General features: G+C 51.6%; 2 protein-coding genes across 2 annotated transcripts; both read right to left on the bottom strand.

Moving 5' to 3' along the window:
* Nucleotides 1-5,598: 5,598 nt before the first annotated feature.
* Nucleotides 5,599-6,546, bottom strand: LOC129326413 (olfactory receptor 51I2-like). The gene has a single exon (XM_054974572.1). The coding sequence runs from the start codon at nucleotides 6,544-6,546 to the stop codon at nucleotides 5,599-5,601; it is 948 nt and encodes a 315-aa protein (XP_054830547.1).
* A 7,273-nt stretch (nucleotides 6,547-13,819) lies between these two features.
* LOC129325883 (olfactory receptor 51I2-like) lies at nucleotides 13,820-14,752 on the bottom strand. Its single transcript, XM_054973846.1, has one exon. The coding sequence runs from the start codon at nucleotides 14,750-14,752 to the stop codon at nucleotides 13,820-13,822; it is 933 nt and encodes a 310-aa protein (XP_054829821.1).
* Nucleotides 14,753-25,660: the final 10,908 nt, after the last annotated feature.

Genomic DNA, 25,660 nt, shown 5'->3' on the forward strand with positions numbered 1-25,660 from the left:
AGAGGCTCAATGGCCATCTGACAGCAACACTGATTCTGGGAACCTGGGCAGACTGTGAGAGGGAGGGCAGGAAGGGTTGCATCAGTGCTTATTTTGCATGGCCCTTCTTACATGCCCAGGGTAAGGCCGATTGCCTCCTTGGGCTCAGGTAGCAATGTTCCCCAGGGCAGTTTGGCCAGGGATCCTGGAGATGTTTTGCCATCTTCTGGGCATGGAGCTGGGGTCACTGGGAGTGTGTATGGGGGGGGGAAGTAGCTGTGAATCTCCTGCATTGTGCAAGGGGGTGGACTAGATGACCCTGGAGGACCCTTTCAATCTTGTGGTTCTATGATTCTAAAATAAAATAAAATAGAAACAAGCCACTGGCCAAGCCACTCCCCCTCAAAAAGAATGAATGAGGCTAGTGGGGGGGCATCACTCCTAGCCTATCCCAGTTTTTCTTGCTGAGCTGCAGGCACCTCACGTGCATATTAAAGTGTTCGTGGCCATGGCAGCCTGTCCCCCCCCCATTCTCTTTCATGGCCTTCTGGCCCCTCCTCGAAGCCTCTGGCTCAGACCTATGTGGGGCCCCCCACCACCACTCCCCCCTCTCTGATGTTCCCTCCAGAAGCCGCATTTAAATTGCAAATTCCTCAGACCGAGAGGATCTGAGGACCGGGAATTCTTCTAAGGAATGGAGGGGTAAAGAATGTACTAGATAGACGAAAGATAAAATATAAAACTTGGTATTCTGCCTACATTGCTGGAACTGAATAAAATAAACCTATAATAAATCAATGTCGTTAAAGGCCTACAGCAATGCATTGAGATCCAAGTGGGAAAGCCACCCTGGAAGCCTCGCTAAGGTGTATCCGAAGAAGCTTTGCATCTGGGTGTGCCATTTATTTTATACATTTATCATTCTGTCAGCCCAGGAAAATGGTTTCCATGTGCCAAACAGGCCCAAAGAGATGCCAATTAGATTCCAGTGGACATTCTAGAGCCAAAAAGCTGGTCTCCCCCCCCCCCTCCATTCCCTTTCTTGAACTCAGGTCAGCGCACACCAGAGAAACCAGAACTGCCTAAGCGCCATGCTGGTGCCTTTACAGCTGCCAAGACTGGAGCTGGAAGAGGGCTACCTGCCAAGCAAGGCCCCCTGGCTCCCCAGTCCAGCTCCTTCACGCCTCTTCTTGTTTGGTGTCTCGCGCTCAAAATGTTCAAAAAGTTACTGAATACAAAATAGCTCACCAAGCTCTTCCACTGATGGAAATTCTGGAGTCTCTGCTAGCTGCTGGAAAGGGGCGGTCGGTGTCTCAGCTGTGGCACACTTTATGCAGCTTGGGGGAATCTCGGGGGGGGGCAGGTGAGGGGTGAGCCCTCCCTCCTGCAGCTAGCAGGGACCCAGAGGGACCCAGTTCCCGAGATGCAGAATGAAAGCTCTTTGCTGTGGCAGGGTCTGCTACGGGTTCCCCCTCCACCGAACTGCCTTGTATGCCTGAGAGATGCAGGGCGATGCCCAGTTCCACACAATCCATGGAACGCAGGAGGAGCATTTTTATGCCCCCTGCTGGTGTAATTATGGCACTGTGGGAGAGCTGAGATGTCCTCCACTGAGGGCCAAGCTAGAAGTGACGAATTACACTCGAATGGCAAGTGAACAGACTCACACGTATTCCTCCACTCGAGTGGAGTGCAAGTGGAGTGCAAGTGAACAGGGAGGAATACATGTGAGTCTGTTCACTTGCCATTCGAGTGTAATTCGTCTGTAATTCGTCACTTCTAGCTTGGCCCTGAGCGTTCTGCATTCAAGCACCTAATGAAGGCAGGAGGCTGCAGCTGCTGCTCCAAAACGGAAAGATATTGAATAGCAAAACGGAAAGATAATGAATAGCAAAAAGATATTGAATAGCAAAAAGGAAAGATAATGAATAGCATTGTCTCCAGTGAAGTGATGTAAGGGGATTCCAAGGAGGAAACATTAACCAAACTCTAAAAGGAAAACGCCTACAGTCCAGTGGAAGGGCAGGGCCATATTCCGGGGTCTAGGGGAAGCACACGAGAGACCTGAGACTCACCTTCCTCCTGGCCTTGCATCCTCCTCCCGCCCAGGTCTCCCCAAATGGACAACACAGCAGGGGAGAGGAAGGCTGTGCAGGGGCAGGCTGGATGTTGAAACGGCCCCGGACCCACACTGCCCCTGCAGTGCTGGCTGTGGCCATGGTGAACACACAGACACCTGAGGCTGCCTGCTGTGGAATGAGACCATCTGGGTCAGAACTCTCTGCTCAGACTGGCGGCAGCTCTCCAGGTTTCGGGTGGAGAGAAGGTCATTCGCATCACTGGCTGCGTGGTTCTTTTTAGGCAGAGTTGCCAGGGACGGAACCAGGGACCTTCCGCATGCAAAGCAGAGGCCCTTCCGCTGAGCCACAGTGTGGTCCAGGAAGAACCAGTAGAACTGGGGGTTAAAGTCCCAGTCCTAAATGGACACCCCTGGACACTGCATTGGTAGCACTGCCTCCATTTCCCCCAAACAAGCCCTGGCTCAGAGAATGGGGAAAACAAGCCCCTGGCTTTACTGGAGGTTACCTGAGAGTAAACTCTATTGGGTAACAGCAAAGTTACAAAGGCAGCTGGACTGGTGGTTAGATCGAAGCCAAGGATCAAAGAGCCACCACCCCACCATAAAGAATATGTTGTTTATTATAAAGGTGCATTGAAGTGGAAGAGTGCCCTCAAGTCACAGCTGACTCATGGCGGCCCCTGGTGGGGTTTTCTCATCAAGGGACTATCAGAGGTGGCTGGCCATTGCCTGCCTCTGCGACCCTGGTCTTCCTTGGAGGTCTCCCATCCAATCACTAACCCAGGCCGACTCTGTTTAGCTTCTGAGATCTGATGAGATCAGGCTCACCTGGGCTATCCATTAAAGGTGCAGTAAACTGTTGTATTTTGGCAAACGCACAAAAAGATAGATAAAACAATAAAGATCTAACGAGGCCTAATGCTATACCTGCCAAGCAGAGTCTCTTGCCATTCTAAGCGCCATGCTGCCCCATGGCTCCTGGGAAGGGCTGGGGGCTCCAACCCTCCTGGTTTTCCAGCGAGATTGTAAATCAGAACTAGTCCAGAGAGCTTGTGGGGCAGAGGCATACCCTGATACTTAGGGCATAAATGGTTTTAGGTTTTGTTTTAACGTGTTATTTTAATGGTTTAGTTTATTAAACTGTTTATACTGTTTGTACCTTGTTGTTACCCACCTTTATTTTATTTATTTATTTATTTCAGATTTGTATTCCGCCCTCCCCGCGAGCGGGCTCAGGGCGGATAACAACATATTGAAAATACAATTTAAAAATTCATATACATTAAAAACAACACATTTAAAACAGGATGGTGGACAGCCTTCACATGGAGGGTTAAGATTTATACACCCCTTTTTCCAGGCCAGCGGAGGCCCAGCCTCAGCCATATGCCTGGCGGAACAACTCTGTCTTGCAGGCCTGGCAAAAAGATAGTAGGTCCTGCTGGGCCCTGGTCTCGGTAGACAGAGCGTTCCACCAGGTGGGAGCCAGGACCGAAAAGGCCCTGGCTCTAGTCGAGGGTAGGCAGGCCTCCTTGGGGCCAGGGACCTCCAACAGCTGTTTGTCCCCTGACCGGAGTGTCCCCTGGGGAAGATATGAGGAGAGACGGTCCCGTAGATACGCTGGTCCCAGTCCGCACAGGGCCTTATAGGTCAACACCAGAACCTTGAATCTGATCCGGTACTCCACTGGCAACCAATGCAGCTCGCATAAGAACTGTGTTCTATGTGCCTTGGGTCCCAGGTCTTGGGAGAAAGGTGAGTATATAGAATATTTTAAATAAATAAATAGGTCCCAGTCTGAACAAGATTAATTCTACTTAATCTTTTAGTTCCATTAAAATGGGATTTTAGTCCCATTAAAATCAAGGAGTCAGTGGAGGCTGACTTAAGGTCCACCGCTTTCAGTGGGTCGACAAAACCCCACTGGGTTGGGCCCATCCAGCCCCTCCCTCCTTTCTTCTCGCAGTTTGCCCATCCTGGCGGCTCTTGCTGTACTCCGAATCACCTTAAAAGCATCCAGGTAAGGCTTCAGTTTACCTGGCGCTCTCTCTCCCTCCATCAGCAGTCCTAGCAAAAAGTATGCAGAACGCCAGGCTCCAAACGGCACATACTGGGATGTCAGAAAGGGGCTTGGGCAGCTCCATCCTGAGGGCTGCTGGGGTGGTGGGGGGCCCCTGCAAGTGTAACAGCAGTGCTGCTGGTGGGCTAGCTCCCTACCGACTTTTGGGGGGACGGGACGCAGCACGGGCGCCTCTGCCAGGCACAGACCCACAGCAAGTTTGCCGGAGTCCCTGGCGTCCCCCAGCAATGCCCACCGGTTATGGAGCAGCAGCCCGTGGCCTTCTTCGGAGTGGCACTGTCAGTCTATGGAAAGCAGGATACACTGATTTCGTCTCCCACCCCTTGCAGCAAGAAATCCAAGGTCTCTTGAGTCAATGGTTGTTTATTGAGAGAATATATATATTCAGAAGGTATGTCCATAGGTAATCCAAAGGCTAAAAGAAGCTTTGGCTGTACACAGATCTCTTGTTGACAATGATGTGTTAAGTGCTTGCTACAGTATATCACCCCTTTCGTCCAGCCCCCACCCTCGGTGTCTACCCGGCTTGTACGGAAGGTGGGAATGTGAAAGGAGTTGTCTCTCAAGGTCTCTGTGGTGAGCCTTCCTAGCTCGGGAACCAGGCTGCTCCTGTGAACATAAACGGTACTGGGAAAAATACATCAGGCAAGCAATATGGAAGAGCTGTGGGTGACAGACCTGACAGGCACAAACAGGTGGAGCCAAAGGAGCCCATCAAGGCAGCCGCGGCTCCTTGCTGCCAGACTCCACCCCCACTGCAGAGCGCACAAACGCACGGCAGCATAGCCAGTTGCCAGAAAAACATAAGACAACAGCTGTGCTTGGACCCACAGCACCCACGCCCAAGATGAGTGCCCTAAGCTGTGGGCCAAGCAGGCCCCTGCAAAGGAGGGATGCCACCAGGCATTAGGCATTCCTCTGCCACTCTGGAGCCACCATCACCCAATGGGGAGCATCAGGCAGGGAGCATCACAGCCATTGTTTTCAGTTGTTTCAACATTCAATTTATATACCGCATCTCAGGACAAGATAACGCCCTCTCAGAGCGGTTTACAAAGTATGCCATTATTACCCCCACAGCAAAACACCCTGTGAGGTGGGTGGGGCTGAGAGAGCTCCGAGAGAGGTGCGACTGCCCCAAGGTCACCCAGCTGGCTGCAAGCGGAGGAGTGAGGAATCAAACCCGGCTCTCCAGATTAGAGTCCCTCCACTCTTAACCACGACACCAAACTGGCTTTTAGGGGGATTTACACCCCCCCCCCATGGTTTTTTCTAGTTTTCACATTTATCTGCAGCCTTAAAGGGGTCCCAAAGCTTGCAGACGCACCTGCTGTGTAGCCAAGTGCCCCCAAACCGCAAACATTGGGGGAATATTGTCCAGCACACGATCAGTCTCAGCCCCTCCGCTGGATACATAAGGCCAGAAAGATCCATGAGTATTTTAGTAAATTCTTTACTATTACAAAAAGCTTTTTAAAGAGAAAAACTTCCCGAGGGCTTTGCGGATCTCCTTGGTCTTCATGCTGTAGATGACAGGGTTCAACACTGGCGGAACCAGGAGGTAGATGTTGGCCATGAGGGCGTGCAGAAGAGGGGGAGCATGTTTGCCGAAACGATGCGCCATGGACACGCCGATCATCGGGATGTAATACACCACCACAGCACAGAGGTGGGAGACACACGTGTTCAGGGCCCTCAGGCGCCCTTCCTTTGAAGCCATGCTCAGCACGGTCCTCAGAATCATGACGTAGGAGAGGACAATAAATAAAGAATCGAGCCCAAAAGAAGAGAGGACGACGAACAAGCCACACCGGCTGTTGACTGTGATGTCGGCACAGGGAAGCCGGATTAAGTTGGAATGTAGACAGTAGGGGTGAGTGAGAATGTTGGGCCTGCAAAAGGGCAGCCCCCGAAGGAGAACGGGCAACGGGGTCATTAGGACGATGCTCCTCACCGCGAGCCCCAAACCCATCATCGCGATCCTGGAGTTGGTCAGGATGGTGCCGTACTGGAGGGGGTTGTAGATGGCTACGAAGCGGTCCAAGGCCATGGCCCAGAGGACTCCTGAGTCCATGATGGAGAAGCAGTGGATGAAGAACATCTGGGCAAGGCAGGCGTCCATCCCAATCTCCCTGGCATCAAACAGGAAGACGCTCAGCACCGTAGGAACAGAAGAGAGAGAGATCCCTAGTTCACTCCCAGCCAGCATGGAGAGGAAAAGGTACATGGGCTTGTGCAGGCTGTGATCCTTCGCAACCACAAGGAGAACGACGCCATTTCCCAAAATGGCCACAGCGTACATGGAGCAGAAAAGGACGGTGATCCAGGCGCTTCCGGCTTCTAATCCTGGGATGCCCGTCAGGATGAACACCGGAGGAACACGGCTCTGGTTCTGAAGGGATTCCATGAAGATGGACACTCCCCGATTCAGCACCTGCGTAAAAACACAAAGAGCACTTTGGTTGTGATCCTGGAGTGTTGTTCACGCTCCTACAAAATAGCCGGTGAGTAACAGACTGATGCGGTGCAACTCTGCATGGCTAACGGCATTCCTGTGCCACAAATTTTCCCAGGTGGGCTCCCAAACCCTCTTGAGGACCCCCTCCGCGAGTAGCCATGTCTGGGCACATCCGCCTGTGGTGCTGGACCCCGGAGCCTGAGGCAGCCCACGTGGAAAGTGCTGCTCCCCAACGGTGCGGATGTCAGGAGAGAGGGGGGGGGGCGATGGGCTGCGTCCAGTCTCATCCTGCCATCTTTGCGGGAAGACCGTATCGAAAGAACCAAGCGTGCAATGGATTGGGGAGGGGGCTTTGCTGCAGAGAGCCCACCATCCTTGGAAATCAGGATTGCCAGAGAAGGGCAAGCCGCACCTCCAACGAATTATATGTCTCTGCAGCAGCTGTAATATTCAGGAAGGAGTGGGCTACTGCGCTATAGGCAGGGGGTGTGGGGTGTCTCCATCGCACTTCTGGTTTTAGAAGAAGCACAACCAAAAATGAAAAGAGCGCTTGGACGCAAATACGAAACAACAGAGAACAATAGCCACTACTGTTGTGATGGGTCTGCATAAGCGCGTCCACTGAACCTTTCAGCCGGGCTAATAATCTGTGAAATGACAAATGCACAAATGCTTTTAAAAGGAGCTGATATATACAAAGAAACCAGTTGGTAAAACTGGCATTAGTTATGTGTCGGTAGAACAGAGAGGGCTGGGAGCACACAGCGTGGGACTGATCCTCCTTCGCCATAGTTTGATGCTAAACGTTTCTGGCTGAGCAGAATTCTGCAGGACAGACTATTACCCTTCCACACCCATGCAGGCTGGTGTCCCAACATGCATTAGGGAAGCAAAGAAATTACACAAAGAATCCCTCCCAACAACACTGTGAAACAGAACTGTATTTCTAAAGATCCACACATGCTCTCGACATCTTGACACAATCACCAGGATGAGCCCCGCGCGCCCCCCCCCACTACAGGCAAATATACAGGCAAATGAGCTGAGATGTCAAGGTCCAGGCAGGGTTTAAAGTTTTCCTCTTCTTTGGGTGAATCGCTCAGATTGCAAAGGTGCAGAGCTGGGCCGGGCTCTCCACGGGAGACGGCTAGTGGAGCGGCCTTCCCTTGGTCTTCAAGCAAGGTTGCCAGGTCCCCCAACCCAAAACCGAGATGGCGTTGCAGGGAGTGACGGTACTTACTTGTGTGCATACATGCGTGCGCACTTCCGACCTATGGCGACCCAGTGAATGAAAGACCTCCAAAATGTCCCATCGTTAACAGCCTTGCTCAGATCCTGCAAACTGGAGGGCGTGCCTTCTTTTATGGAGTCCAGCCATCTCGTTTTAGGTCTTCCTCTTTTCCTGCCGCCTTCCACTTTTCCAAGCATTATCGACTTTTCCAGAGGATCTTGTCCTCTCATGATGTGTCCAAAGTACGATAGCCTCAGCTTCTAGGGAGTACTCAGGCTTGATTTGATCTGGTACCCACTTATTTGCCTTTTTGGCCATCTGTGTCATCCGTAAAACTCTCCTCCAGCACCACATTTCAAATGAATCCATTTTCTTCCCGTCAGCTTTCTTCAGTGGCCAAGTCTCACATCCATACATAGTAATGGGGGATACCTTAGTGTGGGTTATCTTGATCTATGTCCCCATTCAATTATGTCATTTCCTGCACAATTTAGACGTGACAGGTCATGCCAAGGGCCAAATCTTTAAGAATCACCCCAAAACATAACATTTCCACTATGTTTGGGACCTGTCACTTTCAGTTCATACAGGAAATGATGCAGTCATTGGGGGGAGCACCCATTTCACCTGTATGTCTACCAGTCTGCCTCCCCTCTTTCCCGATTCCTCCCCCCCCTCCACCAAGCAGGCGAGCAGGGGTGGGGGAGGCAGCTGGGGTTGGGGGAATCTCCTACCCCCAGCAAGGGTTCGCAACTCTATGACCTGAAGCCATTCCACTAACATCACAAACTAGACCCCAAAACAAATCTTTTAGTCCTCCTTTTTTTTACTGTTAAAAAGAGGGAGAGGTTTACACCTAAACTAGGCTGGGTGTGGCTCCAGGATGGGGGAACATGCCTTGGTGGGGGAACGTGTGTTCCCCTGAAATGTGCCCCCCTTCTGTCTCCCCCGACTTCAGTCACGGTGTGTACTGTTTTAGAAAGCCGGAAGGTAGTTAAGGGAGCCTCATTCGCTTTCTCCCATCAGCCACCCTGTGGCGGAACGGGCACTGGCTCTCAGTCCGGGCAACCGAGCCGCCGTCAACGGCCTGCTAGCCCCGCTATCCGCCTCCCACCGTCCCTGGTGGGCGTGGCTCACACTCTTCGTCACTGCCACCCCTCACTGATTTGTACACTGCCTGACTGAGGGGCAGTGAGACCCCTCTGGCTGAATTTCCCTACTGGGAAGTGAATTCCCCCATCCTTGGGTGGGCCCTGGAGAATTGGCAACCCACCAAGGTCTGGCCGTATCAGTTTCTCCCGGGCTCCCTCCCTTCCTGTAGCGTGCCAAGTGGGGGAGCTTACGTAGTCAGAGCACCACAAGGTCCTTTATATTCCAAAAAAGTATAATTTAATAACTATATACAGAGCACTATATACAAAGCAGGCAAAGGCACAACACACAGGGGTATAGACCCCCCCCCCCCGTTCAGAACTCCTAGGGCAGAAAATCAAACTGAAGAGAACCGCCGTCTGCTTTCCCTACCACACTGTTCCCGACTCTGCCTTACGGGGCTGGTGGGGGTCTCAGGGAAGGTCCCCCCTTTCTTTCTTTCCTTCCTGCTGCCTCCCAGGCCCCCCACATTGAGGGCCCAGGCACCCAGCAGCAGGAGCCTCTCCTTCCTCAACCAAGAAGGCGACTCCCCTTCCAAGATGGGCTGGGTCTCTTTTTATAGAGGCTTTCTTGGCCCCGGGGCAGCTGGGAGTTGTAGTCCAGGAAGAAGGGCGTCCCCCTACCAAGACTCCTGCAGGCCCCTCCCTGGCCCCACAGCCCATCAAACCTCAGGGGGAACATTTCCTTTTTCTTTAAGGCAGATCAACTGCAACCAGCACTCATCTCACTCTTGGTAACCATTTCGTTACACACCCCTACAAGCAGAAACACCATTTTGCAATCTTCCCGTGCCTTTCTGTGGTTTGCATCTTTTAGTATAAATATATCTAATCTACCTCAAGAGCGTCTGTTTCATACATGTGCTGAAGCTCTGAGTCAGGAAAGCTGCTGCTGCGGTTGAGCTTTTCTCCCCTCTCAGCCCTGAGCTCCTTGAACGAAGTGCTGGATGAAAATGTGCCAGATAAGATTTAATTCTGCAGCAACAACAGACTTCCATTCTGGACTTGTATCAGTCTGACACACTTCTCGGTAAGATCGCTCAGCACTTCACCGTGCATACGGGGAAAAGGTGAGGAGCACTTTGACACAGCGACAGCTCTTCAAAAGATCGTTTAGCCTTTGGTCAGCCAGGCTGCACTGCAGGGGGCAAAAGAGCCTTCGGCAAGCCAGCGCTCCGTGAATTCATCTGCAGCCTGATCCCACGCATGCACGCTCACCAAAAGTATACTCTGCTGCATGGAGTAAAGAGTTCATAGGGCTGCAATCTCAGAAACACGTGGGGAAGGTTAGGATTGGAGCACACTCAATTTCTCCGCTTGCTTTTGAACAGAGACCTGTTCTCAGTTTTTTAAATGAAAACACTGGTGTGTAAATGCACAAACATAAACCCATGCTGGAGACGCAGTGACCGACCTTCCAGGCTCTTGCCTGGTTCAGCCCTAAAACGAGCCAATCTGGAACAGATCAGATTTGGTGCCACCCCATAAAGCTTGGCGCTATTTTGATCATAGATTACCAATGTGTTAATATCAGCATCTTTCCTCTTCAGTAACTATAATTTTTTGCAATGCAAAAGTTATTTAAAACCATTCAAGGAAGGAGAGACCTGAAGGTAAGAGAAAGGAGATTTCCTGGGCTACGCAAGAAGTCCCTGTTTGGGGAGCTGCCCCTTCCCACCACAGGCGACTTTAGATGTTGGTCCCACATCCTTTCCGTCCCCATTACCTTCCACGCCTTCAGCTGTCGCATGAGCTCAGCTGCAGGCCCCCCTTTGCTCTCGGCTGGCTTTCCTCACCCACCACTGCTGAAATCTCTCCTTTCCGCAGAACGGCCAGCGTCCCAGGGCCAGGCGCCTCGCCGGGCAGCATTTGTACCTGGTCACTCCCTCAAGAAAGGCTCTCTTGCGAGCCCCAGGGAGGCCCTGGCTTGCAATGGGCCAATTTACTTTAATTGCTGTGCCACGTCTGATCCTCCCCCCCCCCCCCGGCAGCAGACAGTGGGGTGATATTTGCAGGCTGAGGGTTCATCTGGACCTCACTGACTGCTGCACACCCTCAGGGGGAGGGGTCCTTGAGAGGGTTCTGATCCGGAACAGCTTCACGAACCTCTTCTTCTGCCTTCAGTATGTGACGATGATGGTACCAACCATAAAGCAGTTGATCTGTAGCCAAAAGAATGTATTGACAGCATCCTCCTCACCTCAAATGAACACACAGGAGAACGGAAGAGTTTATTTTCTTAAATGGCTGATTATTTCAAAGGCAGGCTGTGCTACAGCAGCCCAATTCATGGCTGTCTTGGTAACTCTACCCTGGCCCCAAACCAGGCAACTGGTTATGCTGGCCTTGTTTATTCTCTCCTGCACATGAGATGTCCTGAGAGGTGCCAAAGGGCTCTGCTGCATCCTGCTGGGGACGGAAGTGGCTTTCTGCTTTTCTCCAAAGACAACTGAATGCCCCAGTATTACTACCCTGTCTGGGGGTTTTGATATGGAAAAGAAAGAACCAGCCCCTTGGCTACCAGAATTCATGTAGGCAGTAATGTGCTAATAACCCCTGAGTGCCACTTCCTTTGCCCTGAATTGCTTGACTAGAAGGCCCAGGTCAGCTATTGCATCACTTGCACTCCTGTGCAACAAACCAAGCTCATTTTCCGGGAACTCTTCATCCTGAAGGGCACGACCGGTCACTGTCCAAAACTGATGACTGCATCAACGGCAAATTGCATCTTCCGTTAACAAAACGGAAACGTAACGGGTTGGATCCTGCAACTCCTGTCCTTCATGTGACCAGTTGTGCCCGGGGGGGGGGGGAGCATTTCTTTCTCTGTCAGGGAAAGACTTCTTCCTTTGGAGCAAGACTCATCTCAGCAGCAGGGAGTGGAGGTAGCCAAACCTTTCTATTTCACTGTTAGAACTCAACCGGGTTCAAAAATGGAGCCGGTTCTCATGGTCTGCAGGGCCAGTTGCTGGTCGTCATTGGACTATGGTTAAAACTCCTTCAAAGGCATTCTGCACATGGAACGCACAGCAATCATTTAGTACGGAGTAGAGATGGACACGAACCAGAAAAAAAGGACCATGCGGTTCGTGGTTCGTCACATTTCACGAACCACAAACCACAAACTTTCATGAACCTGCCCTGGTTCGTGAACCGGTTTGTTTAGTTTGTGAAAATGTCACATCCAGGTCAGCAAATCGTCACTTCCAGGACAGCAGGTCACTTCTGGATCAGCAGAAGGTCTGCAGGAAGTCCATCCCCTGTTGCCTAGGAAACTGATCGATCAGCTCCAGGCTGTCTGCAGTGAAGAACCAAACGAACCAGCCTAAAGTTCATGGTGGTTCATCAGAAATGGGCTCTGATGAACTGCTGGTTCACCAACCACAAACAGGCCCAGTTCATGCCGAAATTTGGTTCGTATTTCGATTCATGCCCATCTCTAGTATGGAGAATACCATAGCCTGGATGACTGTATTTCCTCCTGGTCTCCAGGAAGCCTTCTGCCGGTGCCTCCCTGCAAATGGGTAATATCAACAATTGCCTGTTTGCATGCAGTCTCAACGGAGGTTCGGGCTCCTACCTTGTGGACTGGCCTGCATGAGGTGGTCAAGAAAGCTCCCACATTTCTATCATTCCACAGAATGTGAAAAACAGAAATGTCCAGGAGGGCGCTCTTTAAAAAAGATGCTACAACTGTAGTAAAATGGAGTAGCACAGGAAGACACCTTGATAATGGAGTACAATTGTAGTTCAGTCCAATGATTATGGAAGGTATCATTTGCATTTACTGCATTGTCTTATATCTTGTAGTCAACTCTATCTATTGTTTATGGTATACCTTATCTTAGGTAGTTTGTTGTTCTCGTTTTCTGATTTTGTAATCCTAGTTGTATCGTAGTGTTCACTGAGTGGCTTATGCTGTTTGGTTGCACTGTTTTATATCCTGTTATCCACCTTACGTTTCAGCAAGAAAGGCACTCTACAAATATAATAAACAAACAAATAAATAATTTATTGGGAAAGATTTGGCTAATGCAAGGGAATGTGTTTCGTGAGATTTTGCGCAAAAGGATGATAAAAGGAATGTCAACTCTGAAGCCTTGTCATGTCTCAGGTGGGGTGAGCCCCCTTACGCTGCCACCACTCTGAGATTTAGGGTCCCTTGGGAAGGCCCAGAGTACCCTCCTAGTCCCAAACCTTCTGACCTCCGTAGCTTGGCCAATAAGCAGGCGTGAGGACCCAGCAGAGTAACAACAAACAAAAGGATTTATTTACAAAGAGGTCAGTTAATATCAAACAAGGTGCATTAGAAACAATAGAAGGATGAAAGCACAATAAACAAAAGGCCCTCCTGCGACTGAACTCCCTGCCCCTCTGTCTGCCAGGCCTACCTTCTCACCCTCCCTGGATGAGGGCCTCTCCCTCCTAGCAGAGACCCCCTCTGGCCTGCTGCTCCCTGGGAGGAAGAACGCAGGCTTTTCCCCTCTCAGGCTTATATAGCACTAGCCCCCTCTGTTCTGATTGGACAAAAAGTGCACCAAAATGGCCCAGGGGCTCCTGGGAATCGTAGGCAGGCCTACTCCCACTGCTAACAGGCTTCTGAGGCCTTGCTAGGCCTTCCTGGCACAGCCAGATCATGACACGCCTACACCCTGAAAATCTTGCTGGTCTGGGAGGGACCGCTGGGCTCGAAAGTTGTTGTTCTGCTGCAGGCTAACATGGCTACCCTCCTGGAATGGAATGATGAGATCTGAGTGTCATGCAAATTACACCACATAAAAGCCTGAAAGGTCCATGAGCATTTCAATAAACTCTTTGCTGTTACCAATTAGAACTCTTTTCAGGAGAAAAATTTGTAGAGGACTTTGCGGATCTCTTTGGTCTTCATGCTGTAGATGATGGGGTTCAGTACTGGAGGAACCAGGAGGTAGACGTTGGCCATGAGGGCGTGCACCAGGGGAGACGCATGCCTGCCAAAACGATGCACCATAGACACACCAATCATAGGGATAAAAAATATCACGACAGCACAGAAGTGGGAGACGCAAGTGTTCAGGGCCTTGAGGCGCCCTTCCTTGGAGGCAATGCCTAAGACAGTCTTGACAATCATTATGTAGGACAAAATTATAATTAGAGAATCGAGCCCAAAAGTAGAGAGAACAACAAACAAGCCATATTGGTTATTCACTGTGACGTCGGCACATGGAAGCCGGATTAAATTTGGGTGCAAACAGTAGGGATGGGCTAACACGTTGGACCCACAAAAGGGCAGCCTCCTCAGCAGAATAGGCAACGGGGCCATTAGGACGATGCTCCTCGTAGCAATTCCAAAACCCATCATGGCAACCCTGGGACTGGTAAGTATAGTGACATACTGGAGGGGGTTGTAGATGGCTACGAAGCGGTCAAAGGCCATGGCCCAGAGGACTCCCGAATCCATGAGGGTAAAGCAGTGGATGAAGAACATCTGGGCAAAACAGGCACCCATCCCAATCTCTCTGGCATCAAATATGAAGACATTCAACACAGTAGGGAGGGTGGAGAGGGACACCCCCAGTTCACTCACAGCCAGCATGGAGAGGAAAAGGTACATGGGCTTGTGGAGGCTAGGTACCATGGCAACCGCAAGAATGATGAGGGCGTTTCCCAAGATGGCTGCCGCATACATGGCACAGAAAGGGATGGCGAGCCAGAGGCCTTTGCCTTCCAGGCCTGGGATGCCCGTCATGAGGAAGGTGGGAGGGTCGACGCTCTGGTTTCTGAAGAGTCCCATGAAGTCAGACGTTCTCCCATTGATCACCTGCAAGCATAGAAACATACCACTTACCTCTGAGGCAGTGGGGGCGAAGGAGCTCAGCTGTTTTGTACTGTATGACACCTAAAGTGTCAGGGATCGATGCTGCAACAATTGTGTTTCTGGAAGGATGGTAGTAACAAGCAATTGGAAGAACACAAAATAGTTAAGAATTAAATGCTGGATAACTAAGGTTTGGAAACTGTCAAAAATTATTGAAATTAATAGAACGAGTTCAATTGAGGAATGATCATGTTAAGAAAACTTTTCCCCCAAAATGTATAATACATGCAGGTGGCCGTTTTATGCATGTTGGCATAAAGAATTACATCTTCCTATAGATTTATTTAATTGCATAGCATTTTTATGAATACGGTAAGCCTGGTGGTGGAGAGTGCCGTGAAGTCATAGCTGGCTTATGGCGACCCCTGGTGGGGTTTTTATGGCAAGAGACTAACAGAGGTGGTTTGCCATTGCCTGCCTCTGCAACGCTGGTCTTCGCTCATTATTGTTGTTGTTGTTGTTTTTGTTGTTCAGGACAACTTAACACCCACACAGAGCGGTTTACAAAGTGTGTTATTATTATCCCCACAACAATCCCCCTGTGAGGTGGGTGGGGCTGAGAGAGTTCTGAGAGAGCTGTGACTGAGCCAAGGTCACCCAGCTGGCTCCAAGCGGAGGAGACTCAAACCCTGCTCTCCAGAGTCTCGCCGCTCTTAACCACTGCTCCAAACTGGCTCCCATCCAATGACTAACCAAGGCGGACCCTGCTTAGCTTCTGAGATCTGACAAGATCAGGCTCACCTGGGCTATGAAGGTCAGGGCATGGTAGGTCTATATATGTAAAAATATAGGTATTTGTTAAAAAATAATTATTGGGGGAATAATTAGATCAGTTAGTCTTGATAATGAATGATCATAAATTGAAGATAATTACTAATAACTACTAATAAATTACTAATAAAGTAAGAACACACCACAGCAGCATTGCAGTCAGGTTTAGTTATTTTGAAGATACTGGTATGACTGTATTAAGAAGTTATTTATTTAGGATATTTCTATGCTTCCTCTTCTGACCGCTGCTCAGGAAGGCTTACAATGAGATATGTTTTCTGTACATGTATCTTCTGACCCAGCTGCTGACTGTATTGTGGTATTTATTATAGGGAGGCAATGCATTTCGTGGTGTGAGCAGGCGTTTCTTAAATCGTTGCATTGCATTCTTTCAAGTCACTTGCATTTCTGTTATGGGCACCCCAACAGCACCCAGCTCAGCTCCTGCCATCCCCCCTCCCCACCTGCCCAGTCATCATGAGCAGGGAGCTGCCTGCAAAGGGCCTGCTTCTGTGGGTCGGGCCTCTCCTGGCATGGAGCACTATATGACCGCAGTGGCCTGGCAAGGAGCGCCCGGCCCCTCAGCAGATGCTGCTCCCCCCGACAATTGCTGCCACAGCCACCCCACTGCCCAGTGTGTCCCCCCGCTGCAGGTGCTTGGAATCCTGCCACCGCCTCCCTCTGCCTCCCTGCTGCCCCTTCAGCAGGCATTTGTGGCCAACCGCAGTAAGGTGGGGAGATGGCTTGCTCGACACACACGAGCAATCACAGCTATCCAGGGCACAGTTCAAACCAAGTTCACGGCATCTCTGTTTCCATGAGAAGGCTTGGGATCGTCAGCCTGTTTCTCTGAGAGGGGCTCGGATGAGTGAAGGCGTGGGAATGTCACAGGAGCACCCACAATGCCCTGCCAGTTCAAACCTCCTCCAGGAGCGGCCATGTCTGGAAGCTTCAGTCTATGGGCCTGGCATTCTTGTGCCCCTGCGCCAAGGGTAGCACAGGTGGATAAGGGTTACTGGTGCCGCCTCAGAAAAGGCCCTGCTATGAGCAAAGACGTTTTATGGTGGTCTACATCAGATAATCATATATAGCAAATAATAGCAATTATTTGGTACTAAAAATGTCTGCCCTGGACAGAATTTTTCATGGCATCAAACCCATAGAATCAAAGGTCTGTTAACATACACAGATTGTGATTTTCTTCCCAAGAGACCAAGAAGGAGGGTCTCTTTTCCCCAGTTCTTTTCTGTCAAAACAAAAGAAATGGAGAGTTACAAAGATCTGTTCAAAAATAGAGAGTTTGTATTGATGAAGTTGTTGGAAGTAAAACTTCTATCACTATCTCCAGATTTGGCCTTTTAAAAAATATCTTTCAAGTTGCAACACATTTTTGTGAGGTCCCAATTTCACTGAGAAATGTAATTTGAAATGTTCTGTAAATTCTTCACACACTGCCTTCAGAAGTATTTTCCAATGTTAAAAATAAAACAATGAAGTCATTTATCAATTGAAAAATGAATTGGAGCCAACAGATTCTGTGAAACTGCACGGCAGCAACGGTGAAAGCCAAGGAATAAGTGCTGGGAAAGAACACTGAGGGAGAGCTGGAAGAATACCGTTGTGTGGGACACCGAATGACCCAGTAGCCTGGGAAAGAAGAAAAGAGTCTTCCCTTGTGCAGAAAGCCTCTCAACTGGGTTCAGGTGAATGTTAGCGGGGAAGGCAGTCCAAAGGAGGGGCACCATCACTGACCCACCTCGACACCAAGAAATCTTTTCCTCGTCCTTCGCCCACCTGGCCTCATTGCCAATTGTGATTTCCTACAAGTAGCCAGTGCAGCTCCTTCAAAATCAGAGAAACGAGTTCATAAAAGCTCATGCCAGAATGCTGTCCGCATCGATGGGTCTGTCCCTACAGTCTTCAAAGGCAGCCCCATATGGAGCATATTGTGGTGATCCAACCTGACTGTCGTAGAACACGGTCCCTGGGGCCAAATCCTGCTTCTGAAGCAAAGGGCAGGGTTCCTGCACCAGCCGCTGTTTTTTGAAGACATGACAGCCAGAGATGAGACCGTCTTCCACCTGTTGGCCCAAATCTCACACGATCTGAGTTATGAGCTTTATTACAACTGCCCCCCCCCCTTCTGGGCAGCCAGATTCCTCTGCCCCGGCTGAATCGGCACCTCTTCTGGACTAACCTGCAGCTTGTTTGCCCTCAACCAGCCCACCGGCACTTGCAGCCCCCCCTGCAGAACATCCTCTGCTGATGTGTGGGTCAAGAATGCCCGGGCAAGGCAGGCCCCCCACCCTTCTGTGCCTTCTTTCACGAGTCTTTGCAGCCAAAGTCCTGCTGCTCTGCCTCATGGGGAAGCTTTCCTTTCGCAGACACTCCCATGTCCTTTCACAATTTGGCACAAACCCAAATTGCTAAGTGTACCCCCTTTTCAGTCCTGTTCTAATTTTTGTGCTGCTCTTGCAAAAAAAGGAGAGACAGTATCCTAAAGGAAATGACGAGGGGAAATGCGCTTCCATGGAGAATCACAGCGTGGCTCTGTCAGAGCTCACTGCAGAACAGCACAAATCTCATATGATTAACTGAAACGGAGACTTGTGATAGGGTTGCCAACCTCCAGGTGGAGCCTCGAGACCTCTGATCTCCAGGCTACAGAGATCAGTTCCCCTGGAGAAAATGGCTGCTTGGGCAGGTGGTGCATTATATTCAACTGTAGCCCCGCCCCGCCCCACACCCTGCCCTCCCCCAGCCCCACCTCCAAATCTTCAGGCATTCCCCAGTTCTATGGATGGCCACTGCTTGCCCTGGAAGGAAGGAAGGTTTAAAAAACTAATTACAACCATTTTGGATGATGGCTGTATGTTTGGAGAAATACCCATTGTCAGATTTGTTAAGAGTTGAGTCAGCTTTAGTTGCCTTCATTCAATAAAAAGAGGGTAGCACAAACAGGATTCCATGTTCTATCACGTGTATTTTAGTAGATGTGTTACATTCATGACACAAGAACAGAATTTAAGAAAGAAGGATTCTTTTTTAAAAAAAGACTAGACAATGTTTATTCTACAAAAATCAATGGCTTTCCAAAACCATGCGGTCTCCTTCAGTTCTTTATTTTTTTCCTGACGAGCGCCTCATTTGCCTTATGGGTGACAATGCTTATTTTTTTTAAGTTTGTAAAAATTATTTACAAGTAACCGATCAAAAAAGAGAGCGGAGTGAGATGGGAAGCTGAGGGAAGGCATCTTTCCTTGGCCACAAACAGGCCCCATCCGGACCGCTGCCCCTTCCCGCGCTCGGCCACTTTGGACTCTGCCCCCCTGCCCCGCCCAGCCGCCGCCAGCACTGCTTGCCCCCTGTTTTACGCCCAGCCCCAGAAAACAGCCTTTGCTCTCCGGTTCCTTTCCTCACTCACCCCTGCTGAAGTCCCTCCTCCACGCAGAATGCCGGTGGTGCCAGGCCAGGCCACGCTTTCCATCTGGGGGCATTTGTACCAATGCACACCCCCATGGGAGGCAGTCTGGATGGTGACCGGGGAGCGGCCCTGCAGAGGGCCAATTAGCTCACTGTGCTGACTCTGCCGGGAGCGGGGGACTGCTAGTGGGAAGAGGGGATGGAATCGGGGCCAAAATCCCTGGATGTGTGCAGAGAAGTCGTGCTCTAAGACTACGACAGCCACCTGTTGCAGAAGTGAGCTGGTGATGTGTGGTTCTCTTTATAGAGGCCCCTTGCTCTCTGACAGCTGGGCTGTGCTTTGGTTTGTGTGCCCAGCCTTTTCCAGCTGAGTCACGTTTGCTTTTGGCCATAAAGAAGCAAGCGGGCCCCAGAGGGATGCCTCCAAGTAGGAAGCCTGGGATCCACAGCTGGGGGGCAGGGGGGGGCGGGGTAAAAAGGTCAAGGTTTTCTTGGCAGACTTTTTGTTACGGGGTGGTTTGCCATTGCCTTCCCCAGTTATCTACACTTTACTCCCAGGAAACTGGGTCCTCATTTCACTGACCTCAGAAGGATGGAAGGCTGAGTCAACCTCGAGCCGGCTACCTGAACTCGGCTTCCGCCAGGATCGAACTCAGGTCGTGAGCAGAGCTTGGGCTGCAGTACTGCAGCTTTCCACTCTGCGCCACGGGGCTCCGTGGGGGGGTGCGGGTGGAATGGGGTAAAAGGAAGAAGGAGGAAGGCCAATGGGCTTGTTGCCTGTGTGGGCTTATGAAACATGTTTGGGTGGGCAACCCCAGCGTGAATGAGGGGGGGCTCGGCTGGGGCAGGGAGGAGGACTCTGTTGGCAAGGCTGGTGAAGGGCCTACCCAGCCGTGTGTGCCTCTTTAAGCGTGAGAAATGCCTAAGAGCAGTGACTGAGGGGGGGCAGTTGTTATAGGTTGGTGGGCGAGAGCAAAGGGCAGAGCACTAAACGCAGCCCCTCTTCTGCGAGATCTCCCTTTCAGGGCTCTGGAGCCAGCGCCTGCTTGGCCAGAGGAGGGCACCTCGGGTGCTGCTTGTTGCCGCCTCCAGACGTGTTTTTTCCTCAGGTTTCCTGTCAGGGATTCCGGGCTGCAGGAGATCCTCTTGGTGTGCGAGAACAAAAGAAGAGCCTTGCTGGATCAGGGCCAGCATAGCGTCCTGTTCAGCAGCCCCCCAGTTCCCTCCCCAGACTCTACCCTCCCAGGCACCTCCTCCAAAATCGGCCCGCTTTGGAGCACAGGAGCACTCCCGGGGGCAGCACATGGCCTGCGCAAGGACACCGCGTTCCCAGAAGTGACGGCGTCAGGCAGCCTGACTTCTAAAAAGGCGAGTGCTGAGTGCCCATTGGGACCTGGCAACCTTATCGACCACTGACACACACTGATGCGTCAACTTACTCCTCAAACTATCACACTCCACACAGATTGATTCCCGCCTCTGCCAGTTCAGACCTTGTTGCCAAGTAGGTCCCCTCCCCTGCTTTAAAGCCTGCTATGAACTGTGTTAAAGTTTCCTGCGTTGCTGTTTTACTGCTGCACCAAAGACTGCTTTGCACGTGTGTGTTCTAATACACGTGTCAGTTTCCTGCCTGCGTGTCAATTGCCTTGCTACTGCTATAGACTGTGTAGTTTACTGACTCCATGTTTGGATAACTGCACAAAGGACTCTATTTCTGGGCAACCCTGCCCTGACTTGTATCTGGACTTCCGAGTGTGCGTTTGGACTGTGTTACAAGTGTGCCCCGTGCCTGCATTGCCATCTGCCACGGACCGTGCCTGTTCACTGCTTTGGACTGTGTTTTGTGTGCTGTTCCCCCTGCCTCCATGGAAACCTGCCTCATATGGGCCCAAGCCGCTGCTAGCAGCCGGGCGCCTGCCGGGGAAACCTCCAGTGAGCCTGGCTAGGCGCTCCCTGGTCAGTTCCCGCCTGGAGCCTCCCGCGGGCCGGTCCCCGAGCTTGCCCTCGCTACCGGGCAGCCTGCTATCCAGCCCCAGCTATGCCCAGCCGGCATCCATGTTCTCAGGCACCCAGAAGACCCAGAGGAAAAGACTGCTTTGGGAAGCCATTTCGGCGAGGCGGGCACACCACGTCCGCAGCGAGAGCCCCTCGCCCCGCTCTGCATATCTTAGGAGCCGCCCCGGAGAAGAACTAAGTGCCGACCATCCCAAGCACTTAGAGAATGCATCTCAAAGAAACCTCCGCATTCCAGAGCTGATGACATCAGGACAAGCCCTGTCCGCTGGAACATCCTTTCAGCCCACTTGGATTTCCCCCTCCCTCTTTTGTCCCCTCTTCCTGAGGTGTCACTTATCACAATCAGATTACCAAAGTGGCCCATCCAAGCCATTCAGTAGCCCATTAGACCCTTTGTTTTAATCTGTGAGAACCACCAAGTACAGCACCAGCCCCAGGGTACGTTTTGGGGTATTTAAGCTGGTCTCCCAGACCACTTGGTGCTCAGGCCATTCCTATCCAGACCCCCCCCTTTCTGTCCGTGGCTCAGGCCATTCCCTATCCAGACCTCCTTGCTGTCCGTCTGTGGTCCCAGTGCTGGCATTGGGCCACCCTCGCTGCTGTGTCTCTGCTTCGCTCCAGGATTGTGAGTATTTCCCTTATCATCGTTGGGAACCCGCTAATGCGAACGTCTCTGTATTTCCTACTCTATATTTCCTAGATCTTGTGTGTTCCTTGTATGATTGTGCAAGTTAGGCTTACGCCACACTAAATACACGTGTTTGGAACTTATTTGTTGTCTGCCTCTTTTTCACTAGAGTGTCTGGGATCGGGACCTCCGTATACATAGGTTATGATCCGCGCTTAATATTAAGTTACAGACTGCTACAGCTAATTCCCCATTATAATAAAGAGCAGTTCTGGTAACAGTTTACTGGTGGAGAATGCGGGCATAACCCAGTTCGTGTGAATGCACGTGAGTCGACACGCGTGTCTTCAGCGAACTGACTTAGAGGAAAATTTTCCAGACCTCAGTGTAAAGAGCGCAATTTAGCTCAGGGAATTAAAAGTGTGAGTGTGTGTGGCTCTAGCGAGCATTTCTATCTTGTGGGTTGGCTTTTTCCCCCATTTCCTCCTTCAGCCAGCTTTGGACTACTTGCCTTTTGTGGTGCACCGCGAGGCCCTCCAGCCGTTATAACCGGTGTACTGTGGGTGAGGACCTCTGAACTGGTGAAGTTCCTGGCCACCTTCTGGGCCGCCTAAACGCGTCTATGTGGGTGGGATCCCAGAAGTAGGCTCTCTCTCTATATATATATCCTGAAGCAGCACATATAAAACTCTCTTCCGCCCTCCCCCGTCTCTCCTAAGTCCGTCCAAACCCCCGTTCCTGCCAGCACTTAGGCTTCAATCCCCGCTCCGGAGGAAACGTGAAGGGATCGTTAGTCCGTTCGTTTTAGTTTAGCTTTGGGAATCTAAAGCCAGGTTCCTGAAGCCCCGCGGCAGCCGGCCGCACCGTGCTTAAGAGTTTTAAGTTAGACTCTTGGGCGCCTTTCCGCTTGCGAGTTTTAAGTCAGACTCATGGGCGCACCCTGCTTGGGAGTTGTTTGAACTCTTGAGCGCTTTTTCCGCTTGGGAGTACCGTAGTTTTACTCCTGGGCACTTTTGCTTGGGGACTTGCAGAGGCAGTCCTTGAGCGCATTCAGTCTTTTGGTCTTGGCTTGGAGACAGTTTAACCGTTTGTCTCTGAGCACGAGGCCTGGGGACACTTTGAGTTTAGTTCTTGGGCAGAGAGCTTGAGAGCATTTTGGCTTCTGAGCAGAGGCTTGGGAGCATTTGCAGCTTCTGAGCAGAGGCTTGGGAGCATTTCTGGTTGCCTAAGCATAGGCTTGGGAGACCCCCTTAGTTGCAGTTCCTGAGCAGAGGCTTGGGAACACTTTCTGGTTTTCTGAGCGCATAGGCTTGGGAGACCCCTGAGCTTTGGTTTTCCGAGTATAGGCTTGGGAGACCCCTGAGCTTTGGCTTCTGAGCAGAGGCTTGGGAGCACTGAGCGTTTTTGGTTCTTGGGCTTAGAGAAGCTTGAGAGCACCGTCTGTGCCAATAAACTTTTCCTGGTCCCGTGGCTTGTAGGCAAGCTTGAAACGGGAATAGGAATTTTTCTTTCTCCCCCGGTGGAGAAGAACCGAGTGTAGGACCCTTAAAATACCCTTTAACCCTAAAAGTAGGACCTTAAAACCCCCTGGTAGAAACCCTTGAGGACCTGAGGGAAGGATAAACCTCCCAAAAGGAACATAGAGAGGAAGAAGTTGTTAAAACCCTTGAGCAGCTTTAATCGCCCCACCCCTGGTGTCGCTGATCCACTCTTTAACCGTCCCGAGATCAGCCTTAAATAAAAAGTAAAATGTACCGGGCAGCCCCCACCGTGCCCCGCCTGGAGAAGTGGCTAGTGAAGAAGGGAGATTGCCCTTGGGAAGCCGGTTCCTTCAAGGGACCCGACCCGCTCCAGATAGTCAGAAGCGCCTTCCAAGATTTTTGTGAAAAGGAGAAACCCAGGTCCAGTAAGAAAGATAGATATGGAGCTTGGGCACTTTTCACCGCCCTACAGGACAGCGTGTCCCTAATTAGTAAGCTACAGGTAGCTCAGGAAGAACAGGAACAGGAGATAGAAAAGCTAAGGAAAGAAAAGAAGGAACATGAGGAGAAAGCAGCCGAGTGGCGTTCAGAACGCGTTAACTTCATGCTGGAGAAGCAGGGACTAACCACTGCCCTCCAAGACGCCCAGCACAAGGCTGAAGTAGCCACCGCTCGTGCCGATATGGCTGAGCACGCAGTAATTGAAGGACAGGAGAAAATTGCCAAATTAACCCATGCTGCCCAGTTCATGGCAGAGCAGAAAGTCGCAAAGATAGCCGCAGCAGACCACTCCGCTTGTAGGAGGGAGCTAGAGGCCCTAAAGCAGCACCTGGGAATGCAGCAGGCCGTAATTTCCGCCGTGCATCCCGCAGCCCTCTTGGCCCTCCCCGAAGGTAGTACCGATAGCTGGTCACCCCCTTCGCCCCAGCCTGCGGACGCCCCACAGCCCCTCCATCCGATAGCTACCAAGGAAATTGTCTCCACAGACGAGGATGGCAGGAAGACAGACCGAATAGTTAAAGAGACCCGTAATTGGAGGCCCGATGAGCTCCAAGCCATAGCGGACCGCATGGGACCCCTGAACCGAGACTCAGCTATACAGTGGTTCGCACACGTGACCATGTCCCAGCCCTCTGCCAGTGGCTCCGATGTAGCTCAGCTGGCTCGCCATTGTGCCAGCCCCGAAATAGTCACCTCTCTCAACGCATATATTTCTAACCGGAGACTAGCCACTCGCAGTCAGTATGGTGCCATGAAGGAATTGTGCGCCTTCCTCTGGCCCACCAAGAGCTTGAAAGCCTTATACATAGCAGAGTCTCAAAAACCCGGAGAGGATCCAGAGGCATATTTAGCCAGAAAGCAGCTTCTAGCCGAACTAGCAGACGAGGTAGATTTAGACTTGAGCGACATGCCTGACTTCGATGACTTGGAATTCAGGAGGGCAGTCATAGATGGACTCAACAGCACCACTCGCCTGGCCCTAGCAGGAGTAGAGCCCGGGAGCATTACATGGGGAGAGCTGGAATCCCGCATCAGGAGCATTGCTGGCCTGTTGCGAGAGACCGGCGCCATCCGTCATGTGAAGTCCCCGGCCTCTCGTAGGAAGGAGAGCGAGCCGATAAGTGCAGTCACCTATGCCAACCATGGCCCCCACTCTCAGTACCGACCGCAGGGACGCAGCCCGTACTCGGAGGCAAGGGGAGGAATCCTGAGGGGAAGGAGCAGCAGCTTTAACTGGGGAAGAGGACCAAGGGACTACCGCCCGGGAGTTTCCTTTGCACCCACCCCGAGTTACGGCTCCTCCTCCCAGCAGGGACCCCACGAGCCCCGATTACAGGATGCGCCCCTAGCCCCTTCTCACTCGCGAGCATCGCACCCGTACAACCATCAGGTCTACCCGCCTCCAGATCAGTCTAATGCTTGGGGAGCATCGCAGGGCGACCACGAGGGCTACCGGGACCGTGGCAGCACGCCCCAGTCCAGGGACTCCCTCCGTTGGGAACTTTGGATGCGCCTCAAAAACATGGGAGTGAACATGGACCTATTCGATGGAAAGCCCACGTCCGTTCTCATGAAGGCGATCATGGAGTGGGAAGACCAGCAACAGCCCCCAGTACCTCCGTCAGCGCCCCCTTTACCGCCTGACCCTCCCTTCTCGAGTCCCCCGATAGCTGCGGTCCGGGAACGCCCGAGCCCCAACAACCCCTTTAGAGGAAGCGCCGCTTCCACCGACCAGGGCGCAGGATCAGAATAGGGTTGCCCCGGGTCCCAGTCTCCTTCCGTGGGCATAGTTGCCAAACTAAAGCCGGACACATGGGGGAGACCGACAGTAAAGGCAGGGATCGGGACTCCCGGGGAAAAGAAGAAGCCTGCCACCCTCCTCATAGATACCGGAGCTTCACTTAATATACTCCGGCCCACCTTAGTCACAAAGGGAACTCAGACCCCCACCACCATGCAGCTCGCCGGTTTCGGAGGCGGCATGCAGGAATCCCCGGTCTGGCA

The sequence above is a fragment of the Eublepharis macularius genome, chromosome 3 (genome assembly GCF_028583425.1).
Source record: "Eublepharis macularius isolate TG4126 chromosome 3, MPM_Emac_v1.0, whole genome shotgun sequence".
NCBI classification, from domain to species: Eukaryota; Metazoa; Chordata; class Lepidosauria; order Squamata; family Eublepharidae; genus Eublepharis; species Eublepharis macularius.

Coding starts and splice junctions, on each gene's coding strand:
- LOC129326413 (XM_054974572.1), bottom strand. CDS start 6,546: ATGGAATCCCTTCAGAACCAGAGCCGTGTTCCTCCGGTGTTCATCCTG.
- LOC129325883 (XM_054973846.1), bottom strand. CDS start 14,752: ATGGGACTCTTCAGAAACCAGAGCGTCGACCCTCCCACCTTCCTCATG.